We start from the raw sequence: 23,308 nt of genomic DNA on the forward strand, positions 1-23,308 counted from the left end.
CTATTCTCTCTAGGTATCCTTGTGTTTCTAATATTGTCCTTATTTTGTTGTGTTAGAAAGACTGGCCATCTTCACTTTTTGTGGAGGTAATTTCCCCTGACTGACAAGTACTGTCTCCCTGGAGGGAGCTTCTGAATATACGAGCACATCACTGGCTCCCCCGTGGTCTCAAGCATGTTGCCAGGCCGGTGCCCGGAGCTGCGGGCTCAGTGCCCAGGCTGTGTTGTCCATTTCCAGGCTCTGGAAAAGCTGGTAGGTAGGCTTTTCAGATGAGCAGCAGATGCCCAAACACACTCTGGAAAATACTGTCTTCTATCTTTTCTGCAGTTGAACAGGGGATGACCCTAAGCCAATTACTGGATTTCTCTAAGTTTCTCTTCCCTCCTCTGTAAGTGAGGATAATTATAACCCACCTCCAATATTTGAATTAAATGAAATCCTGGAAAGCCTGAGCAGAGTACCTGCTACATAAAAGGAACTCAGTGACCTTTGGTTTCTGTCCTAATCCCTCTGAGGCACACAAGCCACTAAGCGGCTATTCATAAAGACAGATCAAGCTTCCAATGCAAGCAAGACTGGAAAGACCAAGGAAAATCAATAGTCAAGACAAAGTAGAGAACAGTGCAGTAAAGGGTTCTCAAAGTCTGGTTCCAGGACCTGCAGCATCAACATCACTTGGGAGCTTGTGAGATGCAAATTCTCAGAAACACTGTAGACCCAGGCAGTCTGTGTTTCACAAGCTCCACGGGTACTTCTGATGCACACTGAGGTTTGAGAACCAGTGGTCTACAGTAAACTCAACAGATACTGGGTGAGGGACACTGGTGCGTATTTCTGCATTTGTATGTGGGCATACACACCAATGTATGTACAGTGTTTGTAACTGTTGGATCTGTAATCGAGTGTGGTGATATCAACAAAATCCCACCAAACTGGCAATTAATTACCCATTGTTCTTTAGTACAGTTGTCTAAACAGGGATATACCTAGGATGCTTGTTTTCAATGACTTTGCTCTAAAATCACTTTGGTTTTAAAAGTATCGATTCATCAACTTTCTTCTTTCTTCCCCTAGGAAATTCCACTTACTTGGATGATCATGGACCGCCTCCTAGTAAGGTAAGGTCTTTGCCTGTGGCGTAGATCCCCTTTCCTTTTCTCAGTCCCTACAGCCTCCAACAATCCTAACCAGAGCCCTCCTGGCCCTGAATTGTTTACAGGAAAATAGATGACAGACATCAAGTTCATCTTTGACGTAGAGTGAGAGGAACCTATAAGCAGTTTTGGCCTGGTTTTTAAGGGTCAGAATAGTCCAGTGACCTCTTAGTGGAGTTCCCCACCACTATTTACTCTCTTAAGCTCAGTGAACACCAATCGATATACCAGAGAATGAGAATAATGAAGACAGTCTTGGACCACTTATGATGATGACCTTTAAAGTAGAGTTTTAAGCACCCACTAAGCTTAGAGGCTGGAAATTTATCTTGAAGTCGGCTTTTGAGCTTGTGGGATTTGAAGACATACTCTACTATTTGTAAGACTATAAGCTTTGGAACAAGGTCTTCCTGGGGGCATCACCGGCTCTGCCACTCTCACTGTATGATATTGGACAAATTACGTAATACTAGGAGCCTCAGTTTTTTGATGTGCAAAGTGGGATTAACCATACTACCCACAGTACAGGACATCTAACAGTATCCAGTGAGCTGATCTATGACATTTAGCCCCTGGCATGCAATAAGCATTAAATAAACAGTGGCTCGTGTTAACTAGACTGGAGGAACATTACAGTTATTGATGAATGGCCCAGTGGTATTTATCACAGTTGTGACTGGCTCTGCCACTTGGTCCACTGCATATATACTGGGGGCTTGTGATGCTACGGGCACTGGGAATACAAACACGAAACAAAACAAGAGCGACAGAACAAAATAGGCCCTATCCTGAAGGAGCAAAAGAATATGAAAGTTCGATACCATCCATGGATAAGAACCATGTCTAGCTCCTCTTGGCAACCCCACACCCTTGCAGTAGCACATCGTGACTATTCATTAAATTTCACTGAATTGGACCATGGAATCCAGAGCTGGAATCTGAATAAGGTCTCCTGGCTCCCAGCCCAGGTTTCTTCCACTCGGCCAGTGTTCTCAAACTTGAGCTTGCCTCAGGGTTTCCTGAAGGCTTATTAAAACACAGATTGCTGGGCCCAGACCCCTGAGTATCTGATTCTGCAGGTCTGGTGTAGGACCTGAGAACTTGCATTTCTAACAATCTCTCAAGTGTTGCTGATGGTGCTGTTCTTGGGACCATGTTTGCTTTAAAGGCCATGAATCTAGAGAAAACAATGTCCCTGGACATTTTCTGTGTTGTTTTTACTGCTGATGGCCTAGAGAGAATGGTATGGCTTATTTTATAAAGGCTACTTATTCATGTAATGATGACTCACAGTTGTAACTCATCTTACAGTGAAAACAAATTTTCTTTGGAAAATAAACTGTCTGGAAGGGAAGATGAGTGGGTGTGGGGGAGAAGAATGGTGTGGATGCCCTGCTAGGTTCCTGCACCACTAACTGTACTTCTCTCCCAAGAGGAGCCAAGCAAACCGCCCCCTACTCTCTCTGTTCTGCAGGGAAAGGGAGTGAGGCTGGCTGTGTTGTACCCATCATCTGTTTGTCTCAGTGGCATGTTGGGACACTATTTAGGGTTTCAGGTTTGATAAATGGGGTTTTATCTAGCAGAGAGACCCAGGCCCACTTCATATAAACTTGCCTTCTTGACGCAATCCTTGGTAACTGGCTTGGGATCACCTCCTTAATCTGCCTAGGGTCCTTGATCTTGCTGAGCTGGCCACCCTGCCTGCCTCTTTACTAGTATCCTCGGTGCCTGGATTCTGTATTTGCTGGATTCTCTCCCCTTGCCCGTGTGGAGCTTATCCTGGTTCTGCCTTCCCTCACCCCTGGAGCCTCGTCTTTACCCCTCCCTCTTCCCCCACCTCCAGCCAGAGCTCCCTGTGACTCCCAGAAATGATCAGGTCATATCAGATCATTTTAGACCACTTTCAGGCTCAATCCATTTTTATCAATTCTATTCCAAGTTCAAAATTGTGAATATAATCTCCGTCAACCAGCAGAATGCGACAGATTTTTTTACTATAACTGTATTTTCATTATCTAGGAGTAGAGTAGCAAAAACACTGTTTTGACTTCCTAAGCAGTAGCCAAAATAAGAAGAATACAAAAATGAGTAAAAATAATGTTGGTATGTTAACATCTTTTCATCCATGCTTATTACTTCTGCCAGGGTGGAAATGAATCCCAGAAATGATAAAGTCAGGCTTCCAGATTAAGGTCCCATGAATGTCCCCTGAAGTTGGGCCTTGATTAGTTGGGTCCATAGACCCCTGGGGTCTCCAGGACCATGGTGGCATCCAGAGGAGACAGACTCACACATGTGTGGCCTCCAGAATGCACCCCCAGCCTGGCACGGGAAAGCAAGACTGAGGGCAGACCCACCATTTTCATACTTGTTTAGCATTCAGAAATAACTTTCTGATGCCAAGATTGAAAGAGCTGTGATCTAGATAAAATAAGGTTTTTAAACCCTGAAAATGTACTGAGGTTTACAGGCGAGTTCTCATTTTATTAAAAGTTCATTCCACTAGTTTCACATTCCACAAGTAATAGCCATTTAGGGAATGGGGTGTGTGCCACATAGCACACAGAGCCCAGGGCTTCCTTCTTGCCAGGATTTTCATTAAAAAAAAAAAAAAAAAGCCTCTGAATTTTTTACTTGTTTTTAAAATCTGCTTTAATCGCACAGCTCACCTCCATTTTTAATCTAAGTCATTATTTAAAGGTAGATGTTAGTATTTTCTTCTGTGAACCACTTTTTACTACCGTTTTGTGTGCATACAGAACACATGGCTTAAGGTTAGAGCCCTGCTAAGAATGAACACATAGATCTCTACTGAATGAATTAGAAAGATATTCTTGAGAACAAAAACAGACATGCAGTGGCCAGGATTGTGCAATCACACTTCTTATGAAGTTGCGTGTATGGGATATGTGTGTACAGAGAAAAGCCTGGAAGGATAGTAGTGTTTTCTCTGGATGGTGAGCTTTCAAGAGATTTTTACTCTTAACTTTATATTTTGTTTTGTATTTTTTTTTTTATTTCATTAGAGTAATGCCCATTCAACCTAAAGATCAGGGTGGGGATGGGGAATGGAGGGAGAAAGCCCTCATGCAAGAGAAGATGAGGGTCAGGCTGGAAAGCCCGTGCTGCTCGGACTTCTGCAGCTGCTTCTGCAGTTCATGACACCCGAGAGCAACCTGATCTCTGAAGGTTGCTATCTTTTCCTGCTCCACTTCACTTGGCCTGTGGGTCCCCCACACAAGTAGCTGGTGACAGCAATGATAAATTCGGGTGGTAGCAAATAGGATGTGGGGATTGTTTCATGCATGTATGTTGGGGTCCCAAATCTGATAGATAAGGAGAGCTGGTCTAAGCAACTCAAGAAAAATAAAAGCACTGACCATAGCTGGTGTCTATCCTTTCCTAGTGGCAGGTACCCTGTGAAGAACTTTGCGTACGGGGCACCTGGGTGGCCCAGTTGGTTGAACAACTGTCTTCAGCTTAGGTCATGATCATGGAATCCTGGGATCGAGTCCCACAGCGGGATCTCTGCTCAACCGGGAGTCTGCTTCTCCCTCTGACCTTCCCACTCTCGAGTTCTCTCTCTCTCTCAAATAAATAAGTGAAATCTTTAAAAAAAAAAAAAAAAGAATTTTGTATGCGAGTTTAGTCTTGGTAAAACCCTATGGAAGAGGAAATCATTTTTTAAAATTAAAGGATAGTTGACATACAATATTATATTAGTTTCAGGTGTACAACCTGTGTTGTAGTGATTGGAATTTATTAAATTATGCAATGCTCATCATGGTACATGTAGTTAGCCTTCTGTCACCATGCAAAGTTATAGTATTATTGACCTATATTCTCTATGCTGAACTTTCATACCTGTGACTTACTTATTTTATAGCTGGAAGCCTATACCGCTTAATCCTCTTCAATGTTTTCACCCCTTCCCCCACACTCTCCTTCTGGCAACTACTAGTTTATTCTCTGTATTTAGAGTCTGTTTTTGTTTTGTTGGTTTAATTATTTTGTTTTTAGATTCTACATATAAGTGAAATTATGTAGTATCTGTCTTTGTCTGATGTGCTTCACTTTCACTTAGCATAAGATCCTCTACATCTGTCCATTTTGTCACACACAGCAAGATTTCATTCTTTTTTTTATGGCTGAGTAATATTCCTCTGTGTGTGTGTTTGTGTGTGTGTGCGTATGTGTGTGTGTACACATATATATCACATCTTCTTTACCAGTTTATCTATATATGGACACAGGTTGATTCCATACCTTGACTATTGTAAATAATGCTGCAGTGAACATGGGGGTGCATATAACTTTCCAAATTAGTGTTTTTGTTTTCTTTGACTAAATATCCAGAACTGGAATTGCTGGATCATATGATGTTTCTATTTTCAATTTTTTGAGGACCCTACATACTATTTTCTGTAGTGGCTGTACCAATTTACATTCCCACCAGCAATGCACAAGTGTTCTCTTATCTCCACATCCTCATCAGCACTTGGTATTTCTTGTCTTTTTGATACTAGCCATTCTGACTGGTGTGAGGTGTTATCTTATTGTGGATTTGGTTTGTATTTCCCTGATAATTAGTGATGTTGAGCATTTTTTCATGTGTCTGTTGGCCCCCTGTTTGTTTTCTTTGGAAAAAATGTTTATTCAAGCCCTCTGCCTATTTTTAAACTGGATTCTTTGTTTCTTGGTGTTGAGTTGTGTGAGTTCTTTATGTGTCTTGGATATTATCCCCTTATTGGGTATATCATTTGTGAATATCTTCTAATTCACCAGGTTATCTTTTTATTTTGTTGATATATATATATATATACACATATGTATGTATGTATATATATATACATATGTATGTATGTGTATATATATATATATATTTTTTTTTTTTTTTTGCTGTACAAAAGGCTTTTAGTTTGTTATAGTGCCAATTAACTTTTGCTTTTGCTGCCCTTGCGTGAGAAGACAGATCCAAAAAAAATATTGCTAATGCTGACACCCAAGAAGCTACTCCCTATGTCTTCTTTTAGGAGTTTTATGGTTTAAGGTCTCACATTTAGGTCTTTAATCCAGTCTGAGTTTGTTTTTGTGTATAGTGTAAGAAAGTGGTCCACTTTCATTCTTTTGCATGTAGTGTCCACTTCTCCCAGCAGCATTTATTGAAGAGATGTCTTTTCTCCAATGTGTATCCTTGTCTCCTGCATTGTAGATTAATTGACCATATAATGGTGGGTTCATTTCTGGCCTCTTTAGTCTGTTTCATTGATGTGTGTGTCTATTTTTAATGCCCATACATACTGTTTTGATTACTGTAGTTTTATAGGATAGTTTGAGATTCAGGAGTGTGATGCCTTCATTTTGTTCTTCTTTTTCAAGATTGCTTTAACTAATCAGGGTCTTTTGTGGTTTTGTATAAATTTTAGGATTATTTGTTCTAGTTCTGTGAAAAATGCTATTGGTGTTTTGGTAGAGATTGCTTTGGGTAGTGGGGACATTTTAACAATATTAATTCTTCTAATCCATGAGCATGGTATATTTTCCCTTCAATTTCTTTCATCTCCAATTTCATTCATCAGTGTCTTATAACTTTCAGAGTATAAGTCCTTAACCTCCTTGGTTAATTTTATTCCTATCTATTTTACTCTTTTCTTGTAATTGTAAATGGGATTGTTTTATTAATTTCTCTTCCTGGTAGTTTGTTCTTAGTGTATAGAAACATAACAGCATTCTGTATAGTAATTTGTATCCTGTAACTTTACTGAATTTGTTTATTAGTTCTGGTAGTGTTTTGGTGGAGTTTCAGAGCTTTCTGTATATATTACCATGTCATCTGAAAATAGTGAAACTGTTAGTGAGATTTCATCCTTACCAATTTTGATGCCTTTATTTCTTTTCCTTGTCTGATTGGTGTTGCTAGGACTTCTAATACTGTGTTGAATAAAATTGGTTATAGTAGGCATCCTTGTCTTGTACCTGATCTTAGAGCAAAAGCTTGTAGCTTTTCATTGTTGAATATGACATTAGTTGTGGATATGTCATATATGCATTTTTTATGTTGTGGTGTATTCCCGCTATACCCACTTTGTTGAAAGTGTTTTATAATGAATAGATGTTGGATTTTTTCAAATGCTTTTTCTGCATCTACTGCAACGATCATATGATTTTTATCCTTCATTTTGTTAATGTAATGTGTCACATGGATTGAGTTGCAGATATCAAACCATCCTTGCATCCTTGGAATAAATCCCACTTGATCCTTTTAATATCTTGCTGAATTCGGTTTGCTAATATTTTGATGAGAAATTTTGCATCTATGTTCACCCAGGGATATTGGGATATTGACTTGTAATTTTTTCTTGTAGTGTCTTTGTCTGATTTTGGTATCAGGGTAATGCTGCCCTATAGAATAAATTTGAAAGCATTCCTTCCTCTTCAATTTTTTTGGAATAGTTTGAGAAGGATAGGTATTAACTCCTCCTAAAATGTTTGATAGAATTTACTTGTGAAGCATCTGGTCTTGGACTTTTGTTTCTTGAGAGTTTTTCAATTTCTGACTCAATTTCATTACTAGCAACTAGTCTGTTCAGATTTTCTATTTCTTTCTGATTCAGTCTTAGGAGATTATATATATATTTTTAAAGATTTTATTTGTTTCAGAGAGGGAGAGCATGATGGGTGGGGGAGAGGGCGAAGCAGGCTCCTTACTGAGCAGAGATCCCAACACAAGACTCAATCCCAGGACCTTGGGATCATGACCTGAGCCAAAAGCAGGCACTTAACCAACTGAGCCACCCAGGTGCCCCAGAAGATTGTGCATTTTAAGAATTTATCTGTTTCTTTGAGGTTGTCCAGTTTGTTGACATATAATTTTTTTACAGTAGTCTCTTACAAAATCCTTTGTATTTCTCTGGTGTTGATTTTTACTTCTTTTTGCATATATAATACATTTTGGTATACAAATATCATAAAAGGTTAGAGAACACTGTCCCACATTCATTTAGTAAAATGGGATTGTCAAGGTTCTTGTTGAAAATATTGTTTGATGAAGTCCTTCTGCTTGATGACTAACTGCATGAGAACACCATATGTATAAATATATATAAATGTAGTTAATTCATTAAAATATATATATATATATATATATATATATATACATTTTGTCCTTAGACATTTGTTTCCTCATCAACTATTGAATTTGAGAGAACTAATCCAGGATGTCATCATCTAAAGGCTCAGAGTCTGTGGTTTTCCCTTTCACAATCAATATCATCGTCATGATTAGAGTCGCAAGTGCTGCTGTCTAACTCCAGCATTCATCTCTGGTTCCGCCAACCCTTGTTAAACCTCTTCCTCTGTCAATTTTCTTCTCTTTGTCATTATAGGCAGGAATAAAAATTCCAAACTCTCCATTCTCATGAAAGTTAAAAGCAAACTACAAAGATGGTGTCTCCAGTCTTCTTTTATATCTTTTGGAAAGATGACACAATCTTTGGACAACACAGTAAAATACAAAGAGCAATGCAATAGTGGTGTATTTTGCCAGTGACTTACTCTTCCAGGCCTACCCTGTTCAGGACAGTAGCCATTAGGCTCATGCAGCTATTGAAATTAAATTAATGAAAATTTTTTTAAAAATTCAGTTTCTCATTTGCACTGACTATGTATCAAATTCCTGGGTTCTCTGTGGCTGGTGGCTAGTGTATTGGACAGCACGGAATAGAACATTCCGGTAATCACTGAACAGCAGTGTAGTTATAGCCTTTCCATCATTCTTCAATTTTTCTACTACTTTTGTCTTTTTAAAGCATATTTGAGAGTAATTGATGCATAATTGGTAGGTAATTATTCTAGTATGATGAGAAAGCAAGTGTCTCAAGATGCAGAAAAAAATAAAATCATTAAGATCCCATAGTGGATCTTAAATTTTTTAGAGAGGCTGATAGACCCTGTTATATGGTAATTAATTTAGTATTATAATTATGATTCTGTAATTGAAATAATATGGACCTATTTGACAATAACTATAGGTAGAATGGGTTTTATTCTCTTTATTGAAAAATAAGGTGTATTTTCTTTGGAACATTCTAAAAAAGAATGATGTCAAGAAATACAAATACACAAGGGTGCCTGGGTGGTGCAGTCAGTTAGCCTCTGACTCTTGATTTTGGCTCAGATCCTGATCTCTGGCTCATGAGCTTGAGCCCCGCAATGGTCTCTGCGCTCAGCATGGGGCCTGCTTACCCCTTTCCCTCTGCTCCTCCCCCTGCTCGCTCACTCTCTCTCTCTCTCTCAAATAAGTAAATTAATTAAAATCTTAAAAAAAAGAAATGTTAATACACACAAATAGTTAGAATTGTTAAAAAACCCCCAAACCCCAAAAAACTAAAATTGGGTGCCGTGCATCCTGATGATACATAGAGAGTTAAGATATATGCTGATGCTGACATTTGTATATAAAAGTATTTTGATATATAAGATAATACATACTATTTTTTCCATATAAAGTAACATTCTACGTAGTATTAGTATCCAAAATTCTATTTAAAAATGGGTTCATTAGAAGAGGTTTTACAATTTATTATGCTGAGCAAGCAATCTTCTAATGAATGAGAAGTAGTGATGTTAATTGAAATGACATTTGTCTAATACATAGTGGTGTCTGACATTGAACAATTGCTCAGTAAAGATTAGTCCTTTTTACCTCCCAAACCACCCCAGAAGCTAATTTCCCTTTGGTATCAATTAATTTTTGAGTGCCTACTTTATGCAAAGGATCGGAAAAACACAAAATAGTTGAAGATCATTTCTGTCATCTAATACTTTACAGTCTACTTGCATCTGGAGGTTTTAAAGAATTAAAAACTATGGGAGCACACGGTTCTGTGATCAAGATATTCTTGATCAAGAACCTATTTTTGAGCATACAGATGTGGCCATCCACCTTGTTTTTCTGTTGTCTGTTAAGATCTGCAAGAAGCAAATAAATCTTGGGCACAGACTTGGATGTGAGCTTGGCCTATTTCATCTAGCTGCTTCCAATCTGACAACAATTCCTGAAGCCATTGCTGCTGCTAAGCGGGCCTTCTGGTTTTAGAGCTCCATCTCATCCTGTTGTAAATACCCCCAGACCCACATTGTCTGATCTTCTTTGGGGAAAAAAAAAAAAAATGGCATTCTCCAAAGTTTAGATCTTCTTATTTTTATCCAAGGCAGAAAACAATGAAGTTTCTTTTAATTATGTTTAATTATTTTCTTTTAATAGTTATATTTTAATTATGAAATATTCCAAAGATAAAAAATCAGTGAGACAGAGAAGACATACATCCAACCTACCCAATGGGTCCACCCCTGAGATTTAAAACATGTTAGTCTTTCAATGTCCCAAAGTCTTCATTCCAACTTCCGTAATTGCTCTTGGTGGTCAGGAGTCTGAGAAGCAGGGATTTTGGTGTCAGACCTCAGTTCAGATCCTACTACGTTAACTGGTTACCTTAGAATGCACACTTCACCTCTCTAAGCTTCAGTTTTATATTTGTAAAAGAAGATGGTTCCATCCACCTTGTAGAGTTGTGAGCTTAAAGGAAGCACTTAGGCACCAAACATAAGTAAGCATCCAGCAGGGGTTCTTCTGTACTCCAGGTATTGCTTATAAACAGCCTTTTACAGATTCTGGGAACTCAGTTTGCTATTACTTAGAATAAGACTTGCTCCCAACCCCCAACTGTATTTTTTCTGGATTTTTAAAAGCAATTAGTTACATGTCTGGTGGCATACCAGATACCAGTAGAAGAACTTTCAGGTTCTGTGTTTGCCCCCTTTCTTCCTTGGGCTGGTTTGGAACAGAAAGAAAGCCTTCCATGACCTTTGGCATTGGGCTTTTCTTAAGCCCATATTGTTCTCTGTGTCCACACCTGGCTTTACCCAAAGTCCTTTTTAAAAAACACTACAAAAGTGGAGTTGCTTTTCATTTTATGGATGAATCAATTGCACTGGGTAATAGGTTTGTGTTTAATGATTCATGATAAATATATTAGGTTTAGAGAAAGAACTAGCAGAACAGAATGAGGCTGGGAGTTAGGAATCAGTTTCACTCAGATAAGCATGACCTTGAAGGAGTCCCTTCTACCCTCTCATTTTTTTTTTAATTATTGCAAATGATAGGAAAATTTATGACTCGAGTATTTTATTTTTAAATAATTCTAAGAGCATTTGAGTTCAGTGGGTACCCTGAAGAACTTTATACTTAGGTATATTGTTTGAGATGGATAATTAATAACATAGAAGATTAAAAAAAAGAAGAAGAATCTGCCAAACAGGAGCAAATCAGCCTTACATAATAGGTATTATGAAAGTCACCTGTATTCTTCCTTCACACTTCCATTGAACTCATCACAGCCTCTAATCATTAGCATGAAAGGCTTTGGCCCAGCCAATGGCCTCCTGAGATTTCAACTTTCCATGGAAATCTGTGTCCAAGTTCAGAAACAGTACTTCTAAATTTATCAGTTTTATGAGCATGTAATGTGTTCACTCCTTCCCAAGAAGAACATAATGAATCCATTTCTTACTCAACAAATGGTTAGTACTATTAAGCGTATCTTCCACTTCTGTCTTTTTCTGTTAATTAAAAAAATTCTGTGAAGCCACAGGACTAAAAATATGTGGTTTATATAATTGTTCTCTTAGCATCTTCCCCACCCCACTCCTCAAAGCCCACAGGCCAGTTATTGGTGATAAGATGTTCTCCAAACCTTATCCAAACCCGCACCAGTCACAATCACAGACTTAATGCGTTGTCAGGTTTGGGCTGCCTTTAACAAAAATAAAGTGCTTTAAATGAAGCATGAAATTTTTAAATTGCAAATTGTTGTTGGAAAGCATATTTAATCAAGAAATTGCTTTAGTAAATTAAGAAAACTCAGGCCGCCATTTTTTTTGGCAGGGTAACAACTGCTTGAGGGTTTTCAAAGTTGTAGTAACTTAAACATTTTAGCAGCTTCCAATATAGTTACCTAATTCTTTTTGCTTGTTTTATTTCTTCCTTGACCATCTGACCAGTTCTTTTTGTTTTAAAAATTATGCATGCTCCTATTTTGTTTTGATGTGGGAAGTACAGAAAATTTTAGAGCAGCAGGAAAGAATAATCACATATTATGCCACCACTCAGAGACAAGCATAACAAAGCATTTTTCACCATCCTGCCTAATCTTCACTGTATATTAAGAATATGAAGGCCTATGTATCATTTGTTGCAAATGTTTTGCCAGCCCCTGTATGTACATTTTATGTTTAATCAAAGTCATGCATATACATAACGCAGAGAGTTTAAAGCACCAAATGGCTCATTAGCTTGTGAAGAGGTGACCCCTGACTACACCCTCCCCATTACTTTCTGTTGCTCAGAAATAGTACCTTTACACTCTTTCAACCAGTTTTAAGAATCAGCTTTCATATCTCTGAATAACTAACTGGCTTATGCTGCTTTCTGGGTTTTTTTCAGCTGTAGGCTTCCTCTGTTGACCTCCTTCTGTTGGAAATGGGCGGATATAGCACTTTCATGACGGCACATTGCTCCCCACCCTCATCCCCCTTTTTCAGCCCCCTCCTCCTAAACCCAGTGTGTGTTATTTGGGCTGCCCCAACACTCAGTTTTTACTGCTGCCACCAGGCAAATAACAGGAGCGGTGGGGCCATTATGATGTGTTCTTCCCCGTCCAAGTTATCGTCAGACTTTTTTCCAGCAGCGTAAATCCCAGCGCCTCCAAACACGCTAGCGAGGTTGTAGATGTCTCTTCTGGGCCTTCTCGCCTGCTCCGGTCTGGGTCCAGCCTCCAGCCCAGATGTGTCTGGGAGTGCGCCCTTTCTGCCTTGGCTTCCGCTTCCTATACCCCATGTTGCAAGAGTTTCCCCCTGTAGCTGTAATGCACTACCACAAGCCTGGGGGCTGAAAACAGCACAAGTGTATTATCTTACGGAAGTCTGAAATGGGTGGCTCTGGACTAACGTCAAGGAGTCAGCCAGGCTGTGTTCCTGCTGGAAGCTCTATGAGAGAATCCATTTCCTTCCCTTTTCCAGGCTGCCTGTGTTCTTTGCCTGGCGGTCCCTTCCTCCATCTTCAAAGCTGCATCGTTGCATCTTCAAACTCTTGACTCTTCCCCATTTCCCTTCCACTCATGAAGACCCCTGTGATTATGTTGTGTGCACCCGAGTCGTCCACGGTAATCTCACCATCTCAAGATCCCTTTTGCCGTAGGGAAATACATTCACGGGTTCTGGAGGTTAGGACTTTGGCATCCTGGTTGCGGTGGGGGGAGGGGGGGTAGTGGGAATGCATTATTCTGCCTTTCTACATACCTTTCTCCTTCCTTGGTCTCCAGTAGCTTCTTGAGAAAAAGGTGCATAGTATGGAAGTTATCTGAAATAATGCCTTTCTGAAGATGGCTGTTCTACCCTTGACTAATAGCCTGGCAGGTTGTAAAATTCCAGATTGGAAATCTATCGATATTGATCAGGCTAGGTTAGGGTGATACAAAATCTCAATGGCTTCCCTCCTTCAAGTTTATGTCTTGCTGAGATAAGATCCTCAGTGGATCCAGGGGGTCTTTTCTTTCAGCAGCTTCCTCCAGATCCTGGCTGGATGCCCCCTGTGGCTTCACCATCTCAACATAGGACCTTTGTGTCACTGTGGCAGAGCAAAGAGGAGCTAGAGGGGTGACACATGTCACTTCTGTGAGCACCCTCTTGGCTGGAACTGGTCAGAAGGCCAGGCTCAGCTGGAGGAGGCTGGGAAATGGAGCACTTGGGTGCTCTAAGCATCTCATGTCTCTGCCACAACAGAATTCCCTGCCCAGAAGGTTGGTCTTTCTCCCTTTCACTATAGCTTCTAGTATCTTGGCTGAGAAGACTAATTCTTGACTTTGAATGTGAAAATTTAATCTGTCTCTGGAAGCTTCTTATTCCTAATGTTCTAAAATTGTGTAATTTTGTGTCTACCATGTGCCAGTTTTCAGGTCCTATTCTGGACACTCAGTGGTCTGGAAACTACAATCTTATTTTGGGACATTTGCTTGACCTTCTTCTGTGATGATTTCTTCCTCTGCATTTTCTCTTTCTGTCTTTCTGGAACTCTTTCTTTGGTTGCTGAACCTCCAAATAGAGTTGTCTGTCTTATTTTTGTTCCTCTTATTTTTCTTTTCTTTGACTGTTTACTCTGTTATCTGGAAAGGTTTTTCAACTCTGTTTTCCAACCTTTCCGTTAAGTTTCTTCCTCATTGTTTTCATATTTCTAATTTCCAAGAGCTTTTTGTTGTTGCTACTATTCTCTGAATGTTCTTTATTTGAGCACTCTTTGATTCCAAATGGGGCCTTTTACATTTCTTGCAAAAGGTTACTCCTAGATGTAGAATATATATATATTTATAAACTGATTGTGATAATCTTTAAAATTTATTGATTTTGTGATAATCTTTACAAATTATTGATTTTGTGCATTATATATACTTGTGTTACTCAACTTTGTATCTATTTCAATCATTTTTCCTTAATTCAATCTTCTCCTTAAAAGGGGATCACATAATTGAACAATATTCATTTTATCTCCTATCTAACTGTTTCAAGTTTAATAGCATTATCCAGAATAATATTAAGTAATGTAAAAAATCCATCCTGGGGGAGCGTGTATTAATTCTTATCATATCACCATCATTTAGAGCATGTACCTGGCACATAGTAGCACTCAATAAATACTTGTCAAATGAATGAATGGCTATAGACAGCCTCTTTGTTTTGTTTGAAGTTTTAATAACAATGCTACAGTATCTTACATTAAGTGTGATTTTGCTACTTAGTTTAAAATAGAGATTCTTTATCATGCTAACAAAATATTGCTACTTTTCTGAAAGCATGTAGTTATTTGAGAGATTCCTGTTTCCTTTGTGAGTTTTGACCTTGCACTTAGGAACACAGTTTGAACTGGTTTAATTCAAATTACTTTCAGTTTTAAAAGTAATGGGGGCAGACAGCTTGAGACTATAAGCAGGCACTTTTTATCAATGTTCAGTTTGTTTTAACATCTTTACTGGTGACCCAGAGGAAGAAACACTCAGAAAAGTCCCTGAGTTTGCAGGTGACTCAGATTTTTCTTGCTTTTTTTTTTTTTATCTTTTTTTTTTTTTTTTTTTTTTTTTTGGTGGAAGAGTAGTACTCAACCACAGTGCTACCCCCTAAGCCTGGTGTCTTTGTCAGCTCTCACTTAGGGGTTCCCAACTGGGGTGATACTGCAGCCCAAGGAGGATATCAAACCTCTGGACATCCTCCAGTAAAGGACATAACAGTGTCTAGTGAAAGCTACAATCCATCCATACCTGAAAGATTACATGCAGTTTTAGTCAATGAAGATCAAAAGAGGCATAACTGAGCTGGAGAACATCCAGAATGTAACAACTCGAATGCTCTTGGAAGCTGGAAGAAAAGACTAAATTGATTTCTGTTCTTGCCAGGAAAGACATTGGCTCAGGAAAATGATCAAAGTCTATAAAGCTAGAAGGAGTGTGTTTAAGGAGAGCACAAAACTGTTCACCAAGCCCTAAGCACATCTCTGGTCTGAAATAAATAGGAATGATGTCCTCCAAATCTTAAAGTATATCAAAGACAAGAGGAAGGATATTCTGCTTTGTCTGGTGGTTGATAAACAACCAGACTTCGTTTGCCCAAATGACAGGTCAGGCCAAAATTATAAATCATTCCCCGTAAAAGCGTATATATGTTCATGGATGACAAATCCACAGTGAGTAAGGAAGAGAACAAGGCTGTTGGGAGGCACAGCCTCTTGTTTCAGAGTTGACGTTCTTCAATCCAGTAAGATCATTCTCATTTTCTATTATATAGAGAATTTCTATTATATAGAAAATGAACATTTCTCTTTTTCCCAATAAGAATATTGTTAATCACTGACTTTTCTTTACAATTTAGTCATTATTGATGTTTATCTCCCAAGTCGTTCGTTGGATTGCTGCTGTTCAGAGTACCCCTCTTGTAGGGCTCTGCCTGATTCCTGCACCTTCTGTGACCTCCCTAGCTCAAAGCTCAACTGTGTGAAGACTTGAGAACAAGGAGTCTGAACACCCTAGGACAAGCCCAGGCTTCAGGTCTTCCTAGTTCTTAGAGCTGACAAAAGCCAACTATGTTTCTTGAGTTTTGTTTATCTCATTTTTAAAATGAAAAATATTAATGATTTCCCTGTATTCTTCACATTCTCATTTTTGTGAAAAGGAATTTAAGAAATGTTTGTAAAAGTGGTTTTGGATCTGTAAGGCTATGTCACTGATGGGTAAAGATGGGGATGACCTGTTTCCTGAACCCCTGAGTCCTCCAGGACCTGCGTCTCTTTCCTGCTTCCTGGGGGTCCCTCTGTAAATGAACCCAGTGTGGATCTCCAGGGTTCCTTTTGCCCCCGAAGCCTCGTGAAAGGTAGGCTCAATGATATCCTGACAGTGGTCTTCCAGGTTCACACTCTCATCTTGATCTTGAACTTTTACTACCCCTGGAGGTAAGAAGATGCAGGATGGTCACTGTCTCTTCCTAAGATCCAGAGCAGAGCAGAGCAGCCAAACTCTCCTGGTAGCCTTTCGCTGTGGCCATACCCAGACTCCCTCTTGGCTTTTTTCCTCTCCAGTAAGGGGAAATTGGGAACCATTTATTATTACGCTAGTTATTTGAGTCCTAAGAACAAATGAGCAATGTGAAACAGGCCCATAACAGGAAGAGATTCAGAAAGGGCTCCAAGTAGAAAACAGCTTTAAAAACTTTGTACTGTACCTTTGAGAGCACTGTTTCTTGCCACTGTGGCCTAGTTTTGCCCTTGGGGAATGCAGACCTTAAGGATTCCTTTTCTTCCACAGAGGAGAAGGTCCCTTTGAACTCCTATTAGAGATCATTGGGTGCAAAACTATAAAGCACTAAAAATGTTGCTTAGGATCTTCCAATACTCTCCCATAACAGTAGTTGGCACACATCACTATACTTTGAATTGTCACCTGTATGTTTATATTTTTATCTCCCCAAGTGTATTGTAATTCCTTAAGGACAAGAAACATGTTTTACACATCTTTTATAGCTTAATGGATAGTACTAATTATACATACCTGGAGGAACCCTTTCATCTGGCAGTCAGAGGTGTCCAAAACAAGCTTGTCATTCGTGTTAGCTCTATCCAGCCTGATTCTACTGTGCATGGCTAGTTTAGCATGGTGTCTGATAATTGCAGGTGGCCTGGACAAAGGGGTGCTCCTTACCTGGACTTACTTTCTCCCCTGACTTTGATTCTTATGCCTCTCTTATTTTTCCCTCTTTTTTGAAACCAGATGCCCTCTTTCCTTTGGCCAAAAAGAATGATCCCACTGAAGATGTGTGTCAGGGCTTTAAGAAAAATAGCAGAGAGTAGTTTTAGGAAGATCTCAGTTCTCTTGATATTCTGTGCTGCAATTTAATTGCGTCATGCCTAGAAATATCAGGCTAGGAAAGAAATGAACCCATCTGGGCTTGTCGTGTGTCCACTTCACAGATAATATGTGAGGGTTAGCCAGTAGATGTTTCTGAAATTTCAAAATTTTGTTGAGATCCAAGATGGACACTGAGGACACACATCATTAGTGTGATGGCCATTGGAGGGAAAGAGATGAGTGCTCAGCTTCTAGAGCTTAGTGAGCCTAACTTAAGATTAAGGCTGACTCTTAACTACTATGTGATTTGGGTCAGATTTCTGAATATATATTATCCTCTAGAGACAGAAGTCCCCACTTGGTAGGGTTTTTGAGAAGATGGATTGAAAGAAACCACCTAAAATGCTTAACACCAGTCTGGTACAAATTTCATTAACTAAGTTAACATGCCCTCATGTAACTAACTGATGAATTGTGCTTTACTGGGTCCGGATCTGAATTGCTAATATTTGTAGATATAACAACTGTCCATTTGGAATATCTGCTGAGGCCTTTCAGGGTAGATGTTTTAAATACATGTGATTGTATATGTTTTGTGGCATTTGATTCAAATCAGATTGATCCATGTTAGCCAAGTTTTTTTTTTCCCCTAGCAAACATGTGTTTTTGTTACTAAATGTGTGTGTGTGTGTTTTAAGATTTTATCCATTTATTTGTCAGAGTGAGAGCACAAGCAGGGGGAGCGGCAGGCAGAGCAAGCAGAGGGAGAAGCCAGCTCCCTGCTGAGCAAGGAACCCCATGTGGGGCTCGATCCCAGGACTCTGGGATCATGACTCGAGCCGAAGGCAGAGGCTCAACTGACTGAGCCACCCAGGCATCCCTACTAAATGTTTTTAATAGGTAAACATAACTTATTTTTAATCAGTGGTACAGTGATTTTTAGATTACTGTTTCATCCAGTCAAAAACATAAAGGACCACTTGGTTATTGTTATGGACCCAAAGCCAAGTGGTACATTAGTGAAGTATCCCAGAGAAAAATAATTTTGTTTCAACATTCTGGACTTTCAGGGTTTATTTTTTATCTTGGTAGATAAGAATGTCAGCCATTGTTACACAGAATAACAATATTTTACAAATTTATTATTTTACATTTGAATTATAAATATCCAATTTCTTTTACCTCCATGTAATCATGAGTAATTTGAATTATTAAGTTATAGATGTTTTCAAATGTATCCAAAAGTATATGTGAAAGATGAATTTTCCTTCATTTTAATTACAAAATGCTTTTGTAATATAATGTTTGAATTGAAGAAATCTTTTTATTAGCATCACAAAAAGACTATTGATTAAAAAGGTGAATCATCCCCTTTTGGGGGGATCTAAGAACTTAATTTATTCCATCTGTTCACATGGGTCTCATTCTTGAACCTTATCAAAATATTTTCAATAATTTCCTCTTAATCTTCTAATTATTTACAGTTGATGTTATAATTATATGATCCTTGAATGTTTGAGTTACAGCCTAAAGCTATAACTCATCCAAAATTAAGGATTATAAGAATATGTTTTCATATATTCTTTTGTATGTATTTCATATTTCATAATTTTAAAAGCTTAGATTTATCTTTTCATAAGACTTTTTAAATTTTTTAAAATTTTAAAAATTTTTATAAGAATGTCTTTTTTTCCAATTTTATTTTATTGGAAATTAAATTCGCCTTATGATGTTCTCTTTGAGAAGAAGCGTGTTTTAATGAAATTTCTCTATGTTGTCAGAAACTCTAATGGAAAGTAATTCAACTTTTTTATATTTAAAGAGCTCTAATTATAATGGATGCTCAAATATGCAAATGGGTAGTGCCATCTGCTTTTGGCCTTGAATAGACTCCACAACAGAGTTCTAAAAGTTCCACCATGAGAGAAGTGCTTTCTCCAGTTCTCAAAAGTCACCGGCTAAGGCGTAGGAAACGAAATGGTTCTCTCATTGTGCTAACGGCACTTAGAATAGATGAATGATTTTATTAACTTAGGCTTTGAAATTCTTCATATACACGTATATATAAAAAGGTTGAAAACTTTCATCTCCCTCTAAATAGGCTTTACTAATATTCTAATTTCAGGTGCCCCAAGGAGCTCTGGGCGGGCACTTTTTGCTGCTTGGTTTCCGTAGTGGAGCCCGGAGGTCCCTAAGGACTCAGAACTCTCTCGGAACCTGCATTATTCATGCAATGCTGTCCTTTGGGATGACGTGTTAGCAGGGGGGACATGTGCTGGCAGACCACCTCTGTTTTCACTTAGAGAATTGCCAGCCTCTGCTCCTGCCTTCCAAGTGATTACTCCGCTGTGGTCAAAGTAGCTGGCAAGAAGATAAATCTTTTGCTGGATAGACATTCCGCAAGCACTTTTCCCCCATCAAAAGTGATGGCAGATGTGATGTGTTCGGATGGCGAAATAGGCAAGTTCCATTTTCACAGGATGGATAGTGCTTATTATTTTAAGAACTATTGCCTTAATTCCACAAATGTAGAAGGAACTAACCTTATTAAGAAAAGCAATAGGCCACAGTCCTGCATGATTTGGGGAAAATGGGGGACATTTTCTGCTATGTATTTAATGATTTAGAAGTTTGTTTCCTATTAATGGAGCCAGGAGATAATTTGATTGTGTTGTGGAAACAGATAAATTTCATAATCAGAATAGGTTCTTTAAATCTCCTTATATAGTCTTGAATACATTCTTGACAGTCCTTCCTCCCTAGTCTCCCTTTTCTTCCTCCAGACCTCTGGGCACTAAGGACAATCAAGCCCATCCCCCATTCTTCCAGACTACAGCCCACCTGTGCTTTCTGCCTGGACTGCAGGCCTACAACCTTAAAAAAAGTTACTGCAATTAACCCCAAACCACTAGACAGACCTCTATTTCCTGCTTTTTCCATTAATTAGAGTTCAACTTTCTAGTAAATTTCAGGACATAGACATATGCATATGTATATACACACTTGAAGGTATGAAGTTAGCGGGGCAAAAATGTAGCATTTTAGATTTTTCCCTGATATGAGTAAGCCTGCCCAGGAGTCCCCATTTCCACTGGTGGTAGTTTCTTAGTTTCTTCCAGTTTAAATTGACCTTCTCAGGTGTCTCCTTCCTGTTCCTTTCATCCCTTCTTATGGCCCATTATTTCCCTGGGGGGTGGGGGGAGTTTGTGTGACCTCAGGGGAGTAACACCTTGTCCCAGTGCTGTCCTCTGTCCAGGGTTGTCTCAGGTCACTGGGCCCAGTGTTGGGTTTCAGCCTGTTGTTTCCATAACACTGGCCCAAACAGGGTCTCTGCTCAGCAGGTGCACATGTGCTACATCTTCCTTGTCCTGACCCCGGGGACCCGACATTGTCTCATAGCTCCAGAGAAATCTCAGAAGTGCTCTTGTAGCAAACTGCCCCAGAACCATGTTACTGAGTATCTCCCTCAGCCAAAGACACCCAGAAGCTCAAGCTCTGGTCAAGAGTGACACTGCCTCTCTATATGGCCCAGAGCCTCTAAAGATACCCCCTGGGGAGCTGGCTCCCTTCCTCTGGGATTTCTATCAACCCACCACTCCCCAAAACACTTGGTGGGGTGGGGAGGGGTGGATTGCTAGACCTTTTCCTTGGGGCCCAGACAGCTTCTGGGACCTAGTCTTGTCCCTCTTCGTCCTCATTCACCAGCCACCGAAACCTTTCTCTCCCTTTGGGAAGCGACTATCTCTTCCTTTATGGGTTTTTTTTTTTGTTGTTGTTTTTTTACCGGTCTTTGATTTTGTTGATAGACTTGATGTCTTCTTCCTTCAGGCTTTACTTTTTAGCTTTTAGAATTCCCAGTCATTCTTCTCTCAGTCACTCGGCTTTGGAAAAATTGGGCTTTTAAAACAAATATGTTTTCTAGAAAGTCACAACTGGAAACTCAGATGCTCCAAAGAGAAATGTAAAGTTTAAAAAAAATTATCAGAAAAAAATAATTTGGTAGGAAGATGAAATCGTCTTTTCCTTTTTCTGTATTGTCTCCTTTCCCTTTTTACTTACCTGTTGTCTTTTGCTCTTGTTTTAGTTGTTTTCTTGGTTCTGTGCTTTTTTTGGAGGGGTGGGGGAGGAGAAGATAGTGGTGCCCAATCCTTTTCAGCAGCCAAGAGATTATAATTTAAAAATAGAGTCAAATGCGTTATCCACCGGTCTTTTTTCTAGCACTTTGCGTCCATTTCCTGAGTCCATACACTCCACTGGAAAATATCTCAATGAAAGTTTCAGTTCATGAGTTGTCATTTCTTTTCATCTCAAGGCTACTTATCAGATGACATATAACAGCACAGAGCAATAACAGAAGGAAAGAAAACAGACAAAGGGAGGGAGAGCGAACTGGTGTCCTTGCATCTGTCCTGAGCTGCGTTTCCTTAAATTCTGTACCATAGGGGCATTCAGGACTTGCTGTCATTCAGCAATAACTATAACCCCGTGGTGTATAATTTAAGAGAACACAAGGATCAAGAGGAGGCAACTCTTATCTACATTGCATTTGCTTGTAATGACCTCCATAATTTATCCACAGGGAGAGACGAACAGTGGCTGCTTGGAGCCTGTTCATAGATTTGGCAAGAAATGAAGATAAAGAGTTATCAGGTGTGGCCGGTGATCCCTGAGAGTCTGGGTTTTATTTTTATCTTGCGATGAGTCACCCACAGATAAGCACAGAGAGTAGCCCTTAAAAATCTCTTCGGAGAATAAGTATCTTATGCTATTACCGAATGCTGCCTTGATGATGGTTTCACACTGAATTGTTCAGTGTGCTTGATTCCGAAGCAGGCAGGTGTGCCCAGGCTGCTGTTGTACCAGAAAGATGCATGGGAATCAGTGGGAATCTTGTTAAGATGCCTGAGGGGGCCCTGAGAGTCTGCATTTTTGGCCTGACCCAAGTTTCACTCCTGCTGCTGGTGCCTGGTTCTTACTTTATACAGAGAAACTTAGATGTTTCAAATAGCTTTGTGCGGCAATTTCTTTTGGAGGTAGTAGAGCCGGTAGGGACTTGCACTGCCCGTGGCTTTTATGAGCCCCTCAGCTTACCAAACAGTCATTAAAGAAATCGCCCAACTGGAAACCAAGAGTTTAAGCAGAGATCATCCTTAAACGCTTTACTTTGGCGGGGGGGGGGGGGTGGGGGGGAGAACCTCTGTAAACGCACATCTTGAATTGGTTCTGAGTTGTGACCCGCCCACCGTAGGGGCTTTGTCCAAAGAATGCCTTTATTGTAGACTCTCTCCATCTACAGTCTACAGGACTCCCTTCCAGGACTACATAAAACCTTGTATTTATAGGAGCAAGCAATTTCTGCAGTCATCCAGTCTTCTAGGGACCAGAATTCTTCAGTGAGCATTGGGGTGACCCAAGAAACCAACTAGATTTAGATGCAATTACATGAATTCGTCAAAATTCATCAGAAGATCATTCTATCGTCAGTGATGAATGTCCCTAAAGGTTTTGGATAGTGAATTAACAGTGAAGAGTTAATCCAGCTCTTGGGGTTTTGATTCCTTAACATGAAATTCTGATTCTACCATTTTGGCTTCCCTCTGCCACTTCAGATAATCTTCTGAGTCAGCTAATTATTGGTTCTATAGAAAAAAACCTGTCATCTTAAAAGAAAATGGATTTTTCAAGCTAAAAATATTCAGAATCTACTCCAGA

At 39.4% G+C, this 23,308-nt stretch overlaps 1 protein-coding gene across 1 annotated transcript in view; it reads left to right on the forward strand.

The window, feature by feature from the left end:
• UST (uronyl 2-sulfotransferase) overlaps positions 1 to 23,308 on the forward strand; it is a 288,349-nt gene that overhangs the window by 111,401 nt on the left and 153,640 nt on the right. Inside the window, exon 2 of the mRNA XM_032873149.1 lies at positions 1,075 to 1,118. Coding sequence (XP_032729040.1) covers positions 1,075 to 1,118 — 44 coding nt within the window. The remainder of the gene's footprint in view (positions 1 to 1,074; positions 1,119 to 23,308) is intronic.

The sequence above is a fragment of the Lontra canadensis genome, unplaced genomic scaffold (assembly GCF_010015895.1).
Source record: "Lontra canadensis isolate GAN:19392208 unplaced genomic scaffold, GSC_riverotter_1.0 scaffold47, whole genome shotgun sequence".
Taxonomy (NCBI): Eukaryota; Metazoa; Chordata; class Mammalia; order Carnivora; family Mustelidae; genus Lontra; species Lontra canadensis.